The sequence below is a fragment of the Suncus etruscus genome, chromosome 2, assembly GCF_024139225.1.
Source record: "Suncus etruscus isolate mSunEtr1 chromosome 2, mSunEtr1.pri.cur, whole genome shotgun sequence".
In the NCBI taxonomy this organism is placed as follows: Eukaryota; Metazoa; Chordata; class Mammalia; order Eulipotyphla; family Soricidae; genus Suncus; species Suncus etruscus.
In genome coordinates this window covers 15,483,175-15,497,768 of record NC_064849.1, presented here as the reverse complement: position 1 = coordinate 15,497,768, position 14,594 = coordinate 15,483,175, and the positions used below count along the sequence as shown (strand labels likewise).

The window sequence follows — 14,594 nt, the reverse complement described above, 5'->3', positions numbered from 1 at the left end:
AATGGCAAAGACAGGATTCGTCCCCTTTAGATATGTGTGTGTTCTTTCTCAACTGTGTATAACTCTCCTCCCATTTCTCAAAATTCATTTAATAAATGCTATTTTACCTCATTAAAATAAAAAATAGAAACAAAACAGTAGTGTTCCATTTTTATAAATGCCACCTTTCTTTATTCATCCACACTGATGGACATCTATATTGTTTTCATATCTTGGTTATGCTTATTTTATGTAACTAGTTTTTGTAACTAGTTTAATTATATACAAAATAATATATAAAATCACTGCTGAGAATTTTAGCGATGTCTTTTATTAATACCATTAGAAGCTATGGATAGACAAATGGACCATAATGGTAAAGAATCTTGTGGAAATACAATAGAACTTTGTATTAGTATTATACTCATAAAATAATTATGGTTCAGGTGTAGGAGTAATGATAAAGTGGATAAGGCACTTACTTTGCATATGGTAACCCAGGTTTAACTCCGATACCTAATATGGTCCTATGAACTGGCCAGGAATGATCCCTGAGCTCAGAGCCAGGAGTAAGCCTGGACACTAAACCCATTAGTATTATACCCTGTGGCCCCAAAACAAAATAAATTATTATTATGGTTGAAAATCCATAATTTGTTTAAAATTGCCATTTTTATGGAGTAGAATCTTTTATTAAGATCTTTTATTAAAAAATTAAAAAAATCTTTTATAAAATTTATTTAAAGAAAATATATCACATAGTTGACATAACTGATCATAATATATTTGTTTCAAGATGACCAAAAGCTAAGTTATTAAAAAAAAAAGTAGAAAACAGAAAGAAAAACTGAATTAATGGAAGAGGAAGGAAAGAAGAAAGGGATCAGTAGCAAGTATATTTTTGAAAATTATTGAATCATCAATGAACTCGTTTAAACACTAGTAGAAGGTTTAGTAAGCTCTTCTTTTTTTGTTTCTGTTGAGGATAAGAATTAAAGAAACGGGACCGGAGAGATAGCATGGAGGTAAGGCGTTTGCCTTTCATGCAGGAGGTCATCGGTTCGAATCCCCGTGTCCCATATGGTCCCCCGTGCCTGCCAGGAGCAATTTCTGAGCCTGGAGCCAGGAATAACCCCTGAGCACTGCCGGGTGTGACCCAAAAACCACACACACACACACACACACACACACACAGACAAAAGAAATTAAAGAAACACAATAAAACAGTGTGAGAGGGGAAATTATTGTTGTTTGCATAGGCCCAGTAAAATATGGAGGAAATGGAAAGGAAAAGCCCTGGCCTAAGTACAAGGAGACCTTACCCCTGAAGTTTTCAGGGCAGGGCTCTCGGCATTACCTTCTAATGGTGAGGTGAAACTAGTGGATGATCCACATCATCCCGATTTTAATGTAGGATATGCAAAGAAACCAGGATCTCTAACTATAAAAACCTGCCACCAACAAAAGCAATTGTGCAAAAAAATTTTACTGGGACCACAGAGAATGACTCGGTTGGGCAGCCTAGTATGCCTGGAGCCCAGAGTTGGTCTTACTGTCTTTGAATTAAAATGTTAAGTTTTAAAAATAGTTTTTTTGTTTTTTTTTTTTTTGCTTTTTGGGTCACACCCGGCAGTGCTCAGGAGTTACTCCTGGCTCTATGCTCAGAAGTCGCTTCTGGCAGGCTCGGGGGAACCATATGGAATGCCGGGATTCTAACCAATGACCTTCTGCATGAAAGGCAAACGCCTTACCTCCATGCTATCTCTCCGGTCCCCTTAAAATGGTTTTGAAGTTGTTTATGCCAAACATATTTATGGAATTGCTGCATTTTTCTATCTATACTTTGTGTTTACTATTCATATTTTACATTTATGCTTATTTCATTCCTTATTTTAAGCTTCTAATGCAGATATTGATTCTTTCTGGAAGGTGACTCTGAAAGGAGTAACTTAAGGAAATCATTATTGATTGTACTTTTTTTTTTTTTGATTGCACATTTTCATAATGTTTCTTCTTTGAAAATTACATTGAAATTTAGATATAAAGTATAATTTCCTTTTGCTGTTTCTGACTCAGTTTAAGATGCTACCAGAATTATTTCAAGACGATGAGAAGGCCATCAGTCCAACCTCAGCCACCACTTCAGGTGGGCGCGTGCCCCTCACCCGCCTTTCTGCAAAGCCTACCAAAGGACGACCAGGTCAAACTGCCAAAGAGCACAGGAAGACAGTGGGTCATCAGGTGAGTGCAGGAAGCTACTGCTGCTCTGCTTTTCCCCTTCCAGAGAAAACCTTTGATCTTCCCTTATCAGCTTCCCTGGCATGGTCCTCAGGTAAGGAGAACTAGAACTTTTGCCACAGAACATGGAACACCATTCACTCGTATATCCTTCCACCCAGCTTTACTTTCATTTACTTTTTATAAATAGATTTGATGTATTCTTAAAATATTTGGTGCCTCCTAAGCAATGCTTCGTGGGCCATTCCATCACCAGTTTTGGCTAACCAGGCTAGCATTCACTGTATGGGCAAGAAGATAGATAGGGCAACAAGAAGATAGGCCATGCGATTCCAGTCTACACAGGCCACTCTCCCAGTGCTTTGGGACATCTGTGTTATACCAGCATATTACTACATTTTTCTAGGAATTTAACTTGTGCCAGACACATGCTAGGAACATGCCCTTACAGCTATTCTAGTTCCCAACATCTAAATTTTTCAGGTTGTTTTTGGTTTGGTTTGGTTTCGGGTCAGTTCACACCTGATATTAAAGGATTACTCCCGGCTCTGGACTCAGGAATTACCCCTGGTGCGTTTGGGGCACCATATAGGGTGCCAGGGATCAAACCCAACTAAGCTGTGTGCAAGACAACTGCCCTACTCACTGTCCTGTCACTCCAACTCCCAAATTAAAATTCAAGTTTGTTTTCACTTCATTGTTTACTTCATTTTCACTTCATTGTTGATGTTGTGATGACCTGAGAGTGTGCAGGTGTCTCGTGTAGTGCTCACAGTTTCAGCTGTGATGCTTGGGGGTTTGACAGCTCAGTGAGGTTTGCATGCTTGCTTTGCTTATGATGTTTATAACATGCTCACTGGAGGTTGCACTGTTAGCTGGTTGTGGCACCCAATGTTGTGCTCCCATATTGCACTTCCTAGATATAGTGCTTGCCAGTAGTCACAGCCCTTCATTGTAGTACTTACATAGACATGGCTGTATTATGTCTGGAAATATCTTGCAGTGTTGCAGAGAGCGGAGCTGCCAAGATCACATTTTAGGCACAGGAATTTGAACTCATGAACAGGCTTTTTTACTTTAGTAAAATTCTGAGCTCATAACAAAAAGTTACACAAATCTATATTAAAAGAGTAAACCTTCCTTTAAAGATTGAACTTTAGGTAAAATGTCAAAGTGGGCTTACCAGATCCAATAAAGGTATTACAATGGGGGAAGGTATTGTTATTGCCAAAACTGCCTTCATGGGGCTACTGGGTCTATGTGGGAAATTTCTGCATTTTCTGTTTAAATTTTTTGGACCTACAACTACTTTAAGAAAACGTATATGGGGACTGGTGCCATAGTACAGTGAGTCGGGCATTTTTCTTGCACAGAACTGACTTGGGTTTGATCCCTGGCATCTCATGTGGCCCCTTGAGCCCAACTTGAGTGATTCCTAGCAAGAGCTAGGTGTAACCCCTGAAAACATCTGGGTGTGGCCCCCAAACCAAAATAAATAAATAAACTATATATAAATGAAAGGGTGGGGCAAGGAGGCAGAAGGAGAACAAATACCTGTTTAGTAAGGTAAGCACATGAATAGTAGGACTTAGGCAAGTCTTTTTTTACATATATATTTATATACATTTATATATATATAAATTTATTTAGAGACCATATATCTATCATCTATGACATAGTTGATGGGAGCAATATTAGTAAAAAAAAAAAAAGAAAAGAAAAGAAGAAAGAAAGAAAAATAAAGTACAGCAACAAGAAAAAATGTGAAAATTATAGTATCTCACAGTGCAGTCATTAAATCCTTGTCAGAAGGTTTGGTAAACTGTTATTGCTAGTTGATTATTCTGTTATCTCTTTTGTTTCTGAACATTCGGTAGCTTCAGATACATATTAGAGTCTAAATTGGTGTATTCCTATGAGGATGGTAGTATTTAAAAAATTGGAATTGTTGTACTTGTCCAGGAATTTTAAGCACTGTTGCTGATGCTGTGGTTTATGTGAGGTGTGGTTTTGTCTGCCAGGCCTTCTGGAAGAACATGAAGGTGGTGTTAGTTGTGGGGGGAGAAGTGTTTGCCCTATTCATTTTACAAAAGTTCTGCTGATATTAACCCAAATACCAGCATAAGATTTGTAACTCTGCAGAGTTGTAGAGGAGTGGTATAGCCGAATAATTGATAAAGCAGGGATAGTAGGTGATGGGTGTAGTTGCTGTGATTTCATCAGGGTGGAAACTAGGCCCACACTGTCCTCCCATGATTGCCAGCTTTCAGCTTTGTGGCCAGTGTACCCAAAAGTTTTCATGGTTTGGTTCACATCTCTTTCAAGTATAGATTGAATCTGTGGAACTGGCTGAATACAGATATGGTGACTGCATTCACGGGGTGTAGTTTTGGCTGCCAGGCCTACTTAAGCAAATCTTGCCATAAAACCCTAGCATATGAGTTTAGTTAGCTGCTTCTTTCTTTTTTTTTCTTTTTCTTTTTCTTTTTTTTTTTGGTTTTTTTTTTTTTTGGGTCACACTTGGCGGTGCTCAGGGGTTACTCCTGGCTGTCTGCTCAGAAATAGCTCCTGGCAGGCACGGGGGACCATATGGGACACCTGGATTCGAACCAACCACCTTAGGTTCTGGATCGGCTGCTCTCAAGGCAAGCATCGCTGTATCTTTCCGGGCCCAGCTGCTTCTTTCTGAAGGTTGCCTTCAAAGAGGACAGTGTCATCTACTGTAGTGTCATTAGAAGAAAATTTTAAATTGTTTAGCGTTGTCTTCGACTTCGAGTATACAGAAATGTCTGGTTTTGCTCTTTTCCACGCAGTTTCGAAACTCATTGCACCTACTTATGGAGACTCTGAATGCCACCACCCCTCACTATGTGCGCTGTATCAAGCCCAATGACTTTAAGTTTCCCTTCACGTAAGTATTTTTCAATTGCCTAATTTTAAAAGTGCCCATATTTCCTAAGTGTTTCCAAACCAGCAGAAGGAAAACTGTAGAGTATATCTTCATGACTTGTGGAGCGAAACCACCATTAATAGAATATTTTCAGTGTATTCTTTTTGAGGATATGAGAACAAATTGGCAGTTGTCCTTTATTTTGAAGATTTTATTTTATTTTTGCTTTAAATTTTAATTTACATTTCAAATTAAGGCACCATGATTTACAAACTTATCTATAATAAAGTTTCAGGCATACATGTTCCAACACCATCAGTTCCACCATCAGTGTCAACTTCCCTCCATCAATGCCCCTCAGTTCCCTGCTACTTCCCAGCCTGCTTTCTTGACAGGTATTTTAAAGTTTGGTTATTGTATTTGAGTCTTTTGCTTATAATTTTGTTGGTTCTGTGGCTCTTTATATATACATATGCCTTAACTCTACATCACTGATGTTCCTAATGCCTGGCCCATATTAGTAACTGTGTCTGCCTCTTCTTCCCTGTTCTTGATTGTTTTCCTTCTGTATCCTTCCCATTTATTTATTATAGGGCCATGGGTAATGTGGTTATTACATCTTGTATTCCCTGTCCTATTTCTGTCCTATTTTCCTATATACCACAGGTAAGTAAGATCCTCTAGTATTTTAAAACTAAAGTCAGTTGATCTTTTGTTTCTGATTCTGTTTTCACACTAAAATATGTGAAAGTTACTTAAAACCAGAACTGTGTGGGATAAAGTTGCTTTAATAAAGACTTACTTTTCAAAGTTTATGTCAGAGAATATATATTCTCCTGTACTACATTAAATATCAAAAAAGGAAATAATCATTTTCTGAAGTTTTAAATTTTTTCTTTAATTTTAATAATAATAAATCACATATAATTTTTAAAGAAAATGTAAAATAATATAAGAAGAAATGATAAAAAAAAATAAAAGCATCCATTTATCAAGCCAATGGTGTTGTAACTAGAGTTAACTCTGGCATAGATCCTTCTTGACAAATCAACTTATCTTCCTTCCCGTGTGTGTGTGTGTGTGTGTGTGTGTGTGTGAGAGAGAGAGAGAGAGAGAGAGAGAGAGAGAGAGAGAGAGGAAAAAGAGTTATCCATTTATATTACTAAATAAAAATTCACAGTTTTAATGATTATACAATATCTCATTATATAAATATATCTTTTACTTCAGTTTTCCTAATGCTGGCCAGCCATTAGGTTATATCAAAGATGCAGTGATAAACATCTTCTGTCAATTTTTGTGTATTTACCCATTTATCCTTTTAATGTATTTTTAGAAGTAGAATTTGTGGGTATTTGACTAGGCACATTTACTAAAAGTTGTAACAATTCCCACTCAGACTCCTTAGTGTTTGAGTATCCCACGTCCTATCCACCTGCAAATTCTATCCTCTGGATACTGTGCTATAGACTACAGAGTACTTCATTATCACATTCTCCACCATCAGAATATCGTTTCTGAAGAAAATGGGAAGCAGGGAGAAGCTGCTTTTCCTAATCCTTAACAGCTGCAGGGTTCATTACATCAGCCAATTCTATTTCCTGTCATCAACTTAATGCTTAATACAGACAGATGACATAAGGCTCAACTGGGGAAGTAAAGGTAAATACTACAGGTGAATGGCAGATCTTATTATATCTTCTTTTAATGTCAATTTGATGTTAAGATGTCATTTGTTTATAATGAAAAATTACAAAATACACAGAATATCATACAAAAATAGTTTTCAATAAGCTAAATGCTAAGTATGTACATATGAGTTGAACAGTTGTTAGACCACCAGTAATTAAATAAAATAACTGTTTGGGACATATTTAATTTTAATTCTTGTTAGAGAAATCTCCATAAGCTGTTTAGTGTTTATTTTAAGAATGTTTGGGGCAGAAAGATAGCATGGAGGTAGGGGTTTGCCTTGCCTGCAGAAGGTCGGTGGTTCGAATCCTGGCATCCCATATGGTCCCCCAAGCCTGCCAGGAGTGATTTCTGAGTGTAGAGCCAGGAGTAACCCCTGAGCATTACCGGGTGTGAACCAAAAACCAAAAAAAAAAAAATGTTAATGAATTAAGAGAAAGGTTAGTTAGATCAGCCAAATAATGCTTATTAATGAAGTACAAAGGATTTTTTAAATATGCTCAATTTACTTCTTAGAGGATATGGAAAGAACAATAGATAGGTTTACACCTCCATTATCTCCCATCCTCACTCTCAAATTTGCATGCCTTCTTTCCTAATTTATTTATTTGACTCTGCACAAAAGAATTTAAGCTCTGGTCTGAAAACAGTAATCTGTGACAACAGCCAAGCTTTTTTAGTGTATTAATGGGTTTCTTTTTTATGAGAAGGTTTGATGAGAAGAGGGCAGTACAGCAGCTGAGAGCATGTGGTGTCTTAGAAACTATCCGGATCAGTGCAGCTGGTTTCCCCTCAAGGTAAGTCTGGCATCTTCTAAATGAAATGTGTCCTGTTGGAAGAGGCTTCTACTTCCTTAAATAGCTGAAATGAAGTTTTTGTTTATTTGTTTGTTTGGGGGACATACCTGACAGTGCTCAGAGCTTACTCCTGGCTCTGTGCTGAGTAATTACTCCTGGAATGATCAGGTGGGAGACTGGGGATTGAACCTGAGTTGGCCATATGTTAGTAAATGCCCTACCCTCTATACTATTACTCTTGTCCCTGATATGAATTTCTTATTTTAGGTGGACTTATCAGGAATTTTTTAGTCGCTACCGAGTCCTGATGAAGCAAAAAGATGTCCTGAGTGACAGAAAACAAACATGCAAGAATGTATTAGAGAAATTGATATCGGTAAGAAAGTTTTTTGCTTACCTTTTAATATGAATAGACCTTTGAAAATATATAAGTAGCCTAGATTATTTGGAGCTAGAAGTTGAGGCTTCACTGTATTTAAGCTTCTAAGGACTAGTGAGGATGATAGTCTAGAGTCACAAAAAAAGACAGGAAGGGCTGAACTGCAGTTAAAACGTTGTTTGATCATTATCTCAATAAGAACTAAACCTAGTGCTTATAGAAGACAAAGATCAAATGTTACGTATGTAATTAAGAAAACAATAAGTCTTACCCTCAAGTAATAATCCTTCCTGGACCTTTATCTATTTTTAAAGCAGTTTATTTATGTATTAATTGATTGGTTTTGGGGCCACACCGGCAATGCTCAGGGGCTACTCCTAGCTCTGTGCTCAGAAATTGCCCCTGGCAAGCTCAGGGGACCACATGGGATGTCCAGAATCAGACCAGTCGTCCCAGGTTGGCTGCATGCAAAACAAACACTCTACTGCTGTGCTATCTCTCTGGCCCCAGCCTTATGCATTTTAAAGAGAAACACACTATAACTTTAGTGTCTTCTCTATGCTATATGAATAGGACAAGAAGAAATTAGAAGGCAAAGCAAACCCACTCTAGAAAGGAGAGATAATTTTGTGGAAGATTTATTTGAGTCAGGCCTTGATGAACGAGTAAGATGGTGCAAAAGTGGAAGAATAGTTTAATATCAGACAAAGAATGAAAATACTTCATAGAAAAAGATAGTTTACTAAAAAACCCACACAGTAAAATAGTTCTATTTTCTTGCAGTGTTAAACTTGTATATGAGACAATACAAAATGATTAGAGAAATAGATTGGTTGTTGTGGAGAGTTGTATGCAAAGCTAAGAACTTTTTAATTGTGTGTATATATATGTATATGTGTGTGTGTATATATATATATATATATATATATATATATATATATATCAAAGTCCCTTGGTATACCTGTTAAAGCACATAGTGGACACAGTAGTTTTGACTTTTAAGCTTCTAGGTGATGGCTTGAGGACTATGTGCTAAAAAAATCATGGTCTATGCCAGGGAAAATTTAAGATTTTGAAATGTTTTGATTTGAGGGTCAGCCATAGTACTTAGGGACTTCTCCCAGCAATTACTCGGGATTGTTCCTAGCAGTCCTTGGAATTATTGCTGGGTATTGAACCAGGCTTGACCACATGCAGGGCAAATAACTAAACTCCAATACTATCTCTCTGGCTCCTTAAGAAACACCTTTTTGTAATTCTCAGAGACAAAAGAGAGGAAGGCTGGAAGGTCCAGCTCACAACATGAAGCTCACCACAAAGAGTGATGAGAGCAGTTAGAGAAATAACTACATTGAGATCTATCATAACAATGTGAATGAATGAGGGAAGTAGAAAACCTGTCTAGAGTACAGGCGGAGTTGGGGTGAGGAGGAGGGAGATTTGGGACACTGGTGATGGGAATGTTGCACTGGTGAAGGGGGGCGGGTGTTCTTTACATGACCAAACCCCAACTACAATCATATTTGTAATCAAGGTGTTTAAATAAAAATATTAATAAAAAAAGAAACACTTTTTTGAAAAAATATTTTTTTTCACTTATTGGTCACTAGTCTGTTTGGATTACCTCACATTGAAGTAATTGCTAATTACTAGCTAATAATTTAATGTAAATATATTCTTTAGTAATAATATATACTTACTTTGAAAGTGGTATGACTACTTTCTGAATAGTAATTCTTTTTGAGTTTGACCTTCACTCCATCCAGTCTACTGAGTTCAGATAGGAAAATGAACATAAGATAGTCCTATGCCTGGGTCTGTTTCAGAGCCATTCTGAAGTTTGAAAGGGGGCTTCGAGTTAGAATAGGGCAGGGGATGTCAGTGAAGCTGAGGCAGATTAGGCAGAAAGAGAAAAGATGAGGGAACCAATTTCTTATATATCCAGCTAGATTTTTTTTTTTTTCTAAGGAAATACTGATTTTTGCTTGATTTTGTTTTGGGCCACACTCAGTGGTGTTCAGTGGTACCCTGGTTTTGCTGTCAGGGATTACTCCTGGCAGGCTTGGAGGACCATCTGTACTCCTGGGGATTAAACTCAAAACCATATATATGTAAGGCTAGCACCTTGAAGGCTGTGCTATCACTCTAGGCCCTGATTTTGTTGTATTGTTGTTTTTGTACCACATAGACTGTGCTTAGGGTTTATTTTTGGTTCTGTGCTCAGAGATCATTGCATGCTTGAGGAACCATATATGGTGAGATTCAAACCTAGGTTGCCTGTTTGCAAGGCAGCCACTTTAACAGATTCCTGTGTCTCCAGCCCAAGATTTCTGATTTTCTGTTCGTACAAGATAGGATATATTGTGGCTGAATGTATATTTATTGATAGAGCTCATTTTTTTAAACTTTATTTATTTATTTATTTATTTATTTGTTGGTTTTTGGGTCACATCCAGCAGAGCTCAGGGGTTCCTCCTGGCTCTATACTCAGAAATCGCCACTTGCAGGCTCTGGGGACCATATGGAATGCCAGAAGTCGAACTGGGTCCCTCCCAGGTCGGCTGCATGCAAGGCAAACGGCCTACTGCTGTGCTACCTCTGGCCCCATGATAGAGCTCATTTAAAAAAAAAAAAAGGACAAATAACCCCTTTTGAAATACACATTTTTATTTTTCCATCTACAACATAAGCTTTTTCTAAACAATTTTTAGTAGAGGCAGAGTAACAGTATAGTGCTTGCCATTAACATGTCTAACCAATTTAATATTTATGAAAGAAAATGGCTAATTTTGCCCCCAAACAAAACAAACAAAAAGTACCAGCAAAAAAAATCATTAATAAAGCCATATACTCTAATTATTTAGATCTTTTAAAATTTCAGCAGTTAAAATATTCTCTTTTCTTTAAAGGAGCTAATATGTTTTTTTTTGTTGTTGGTTTGTTTGTTTCTTAATTTTAATTGCTTTATTTAAGTACTGTGGTTACAAATTTGTTCATTTGTTAGGGTTAAGTCATATAATGTACACCATCCTTCACCAGTGCACCCTTCTCATCACCATAATCCATGTCTTCAATTTCCCTGCTACCCCAAACCCCACCCACCCCTGCCTTGTTCTAGGGCAGGCAAATTGCTTCTCTTTCACTCTCTTTCTCTCCCCTTCTTTCCCTTTTGACTTTATGGTTTGCTCTATTATTAACAGCTGAAGGGTGCCCTGCCTGTTCATTTCTACCCTTTCAGCACTGAGTTCTTGACCAGAGCAATCAGTTTCATTTATCATTGTGATAGAGCTCATGTTTTGCCTGTATGAAGACCGATATTTGATCTCCACTATAGAAATAGAGTAAAATATGTTATTCACAGAATTTCAGGTCATGGTCATGTTTATTATAAATAAGCTCTATTTTAATGTGAGACTGGCTAATAACATGCTTTTAGATCAGGGGTCTTCAAACTACGGCCCGAGGGCCACATATTGTATTTATTCCCATTTTGTTTCTTCACTTCTAAATAAGATATATGCAGTGTGCATAAAGATTTGTTCATAATTTTTGTTTTTACTATAATCTGGCCCTCTAACAGTCTGAAGGACAGTGAACTGGCCCCCTGTTTACAAAGTTTGAGGACTCCTGTTTTAGATGATGAAGTATCCTATCATGCATACCTAGGTTTACTATAGGGATATAAACCTTTAATAAACACATATAGATATATGCTTATGATAAAAAGTACATGAGCAGTATAAATGATTATATTTTGTATAATTTGAAAATGTAAGCACATTTATGGGAGGTTGTGTATTTTCAGATGCTATATGTAAATCAATAGATAATTTGAGAAACAAGACTAGGAAAGGGTTTTTGTTGGTTCACTTTCGTTTTGTGTTTATAACTTCCTGCCTTCATACTGGTTTTTTTGTCCCTTCAGCCTTCTCATGGAATGTACAGCCTGATGTAAAGCTTACAGCCTGAGTCAGTCAGAGGGAGTGTCAGCATCTCCATTTTCTTGAGATATTTAACATACAAACAAGTCAATAACATTTGTCTCTAACCCACAACCAAGTTTTTGGCCTCAAATAATAATTGCAGGTAGAATAATTCTGGAAAATAACTCTTAAACTGCAGTTTTTCTTAAAATTCATTCTATTTGCTTAATTTGCATAGGATCAATCAACTCTGGCTCCATTAGTTAATTTTGATATAGCTCAAGTTTTAGCTAATAGATTTATTTCTTTACTAATTCTGCTTTTAGATACTTTTCTCCTTTAAAAATATATTGATATGGCCATCATTTCTACACCTGAGTATATACTTTCTTTCAAAAATAGGACAAGGACAAATACCAATTTGGTAAGACAAAGATCTTTTTCCGTGCTGGTCAAGTGGCCTATCTAGAAAAATTGAGGGCAGATAAATTGAGGGCCGCCTGCATTAAGATTCAGAAGACAATCCGAGGGTGGCTGCTACGGAAGAAGTATCTACGCATGCGGAAGGCAGCCATTGCTGTGCAGAGATACGTGCGGGGCTACCAGGCTCGATGGTAGGTCTCCTAGTGACCTCTTGGTCACTTGTCTACCAAGTGTCCGATTTTTATTCCAACCTAGGACAGTTTTGAGCTGTCAGCCTACCTGAGGAGACATCTCTTCTCCTCTGAGTTTCAAGGACAACATATTAGCTCAAAAAATGAAATTTTACTCACCGTTATGAGCAATTAATTGAGATGGTCCAGAAGAGAATTATAATAAAATGTTAAGATAATTTTAACTTAGTAGAATTTGTGTAAATAAATTAATGAAAAAGTATTTGTACTCATAGAAATTCATGGTAAATATTATATATTAGCACTACAGATGATAAGATGGTGAATAAAAATAGAACTGTTGTATGTAGCCAATCTCTATGGTAATGAGCACTGTTCTAGAAAAGAATTAACTGTTATAAGTGTCTCTTTTATTATAAATCTGAGTGCTATGGACACCACACCTTTCAAAGTTCAAGGTTCGAATGAAATAATGAATGCAAAAAAACCTTGGGGACTCTACATTGCTATAAAACATAAGTTATAAAAATGGTGGTTTAACATTACATTATCAGAATAGAATGGAAGTGCTACTCCATTTTATCAAGCTATACACATTGGTGCTTTGTCTCAACATACTATATTCTTGGGTTTTCTAATTTCTGACAATATATATTCTTTGACCAGTTACACTAAGTTCCTGCGCAGAACCAAAGCAGCAACCATCATTCAGAAGTACTGGCGCATGTATACAGTCCGAAGGAAATACAAGAAGAAACGAGCTGCTACTATTATTCTTCAGTCTTATTTGCGAGGCTACTTGACCAGAAATAGGTATCGAAAGGTATAGTATTATTTTTAACTTTATTTTTTAATTAACTTAATGCTCATCCAATTTCATGTTTGTGTAAATACTGTTTGGGCTCTATGGCTATTAGAGCTATATGGAAACTAATAATACTTAAAGTGTATTTAAAAAAAAATTTTAGGGGCCGGAGAGATAGCATAGCGGTGTTTGCCTTGCAAGCAGCCAATCCAGGATCCAAGGTGGCTGGTTCGAATCCCGGCATCCCATATGGTCCCCCGTGACTGCCAGGAGCTATTTCTGAGCAGATAGCCAGGAGGAACCCCTGAGCACTGCCCGGTGTGGCCCAAAAATAAAAAAAAAAGTTTTTTCAGTACAGCACAGGAGAAATGCTACAGTAGGCAGGGCACTTACCTTGCACTCAGTTGACTCACACTCAATTCCTAGCACCCCATATGATCCCAAGTATCACCAAGACTGATTTGTAAGAGCAGAGCCAGGAATAAGCCCTTAGCACTATCAATTGTGGCCAAAAAACAATTCTTTTTTATTTCTGGAAAATGTTAGTATAATTGTGAACAAAAATTCATTTCATAAAGCAACCATTTTGGATTTTATTTGTAAGCTTAGGGAAATATGTAACTTATATTTTTAAGAGAACATAACAAAAAATAAATTTTGCTGTGCTGGAGTTGTAGTACAGCAGGTTAAGGCATTTACTTTGCCGATACAGTTTCCAATCTGGGTTTGATCTCCAGCATCCCATATGGTCCCGAGTCTACTGGGAGTAATTCCTAAGTGCAGAGCCAGGAATAACCCCTGAGCATGACTAGGTTTGGCCTCAAATTCAATTAAAAAAATAAAGTTTGTGGGTTTGTGGTTAGTCTATTTCACTTCAGCTTACTTGGGGGGGGGGTCATTGTTCATTTGGTGGTGTTTTTTTTTTTTTTCAGGTTCCCTAGGCAATTTGGAACTTGGAGAAACCCAAGCCTATTGTATACATTCAGTTTATTTCCTTTTAATGTTTTATCCCATCTACTTTTGAATCACATAAATGGATTTCTGTTATGTTTGAAAGAGCAATGCATAATTCTCTGCAGAGTGATTTTTTTAAATATGACAATCAAGACTATCAGTTTTGTTTATTTCTAGCAGAAAATTTGACAAATCAGTAATATATCTTACAACTAATAACCAAACATAAGGCTACTGCTCAAGCCTACTAATAACCTAGTAGGAATTAATAGTAAGGGTAGTGCTACATGTAATGCAGGTGGACTTGTTATTTGGCTGATCTG

The 14,594-nt window shown here is 37.0% G+C and overlaps 1 protein-coding gene across 1 annotated transcript in view; it reads left to right on the top strand.

The window, feature by feature from the left end:
- Positions 1 to 14,594, top strand: part of MYO5A (myosin VA) — a 150,238-nt gene that overhangs the window by 62,807 nt on the left and 72,837 nt on the right. Inside the window, 6 exon segments of the mRNA XM_049769351.1 lie at positions 2,056 to 2,220; positions 5,031 to 5,128; positions 7,510 to 7,596; positions 7,864 to 7,972; positions 12,301 to 12,512; positions 13,179 to 13,335. Of these exon segments, the coding sequence (XP_049625308.1) occupies positions 2,056 to 2,220; positions 5,031 to 5,128; positions 7,510 to 7,596; positions 7,864 to 7,972; positions 12,301 to 12,512; positions 13,179 to 13,335 (828 nt within the window).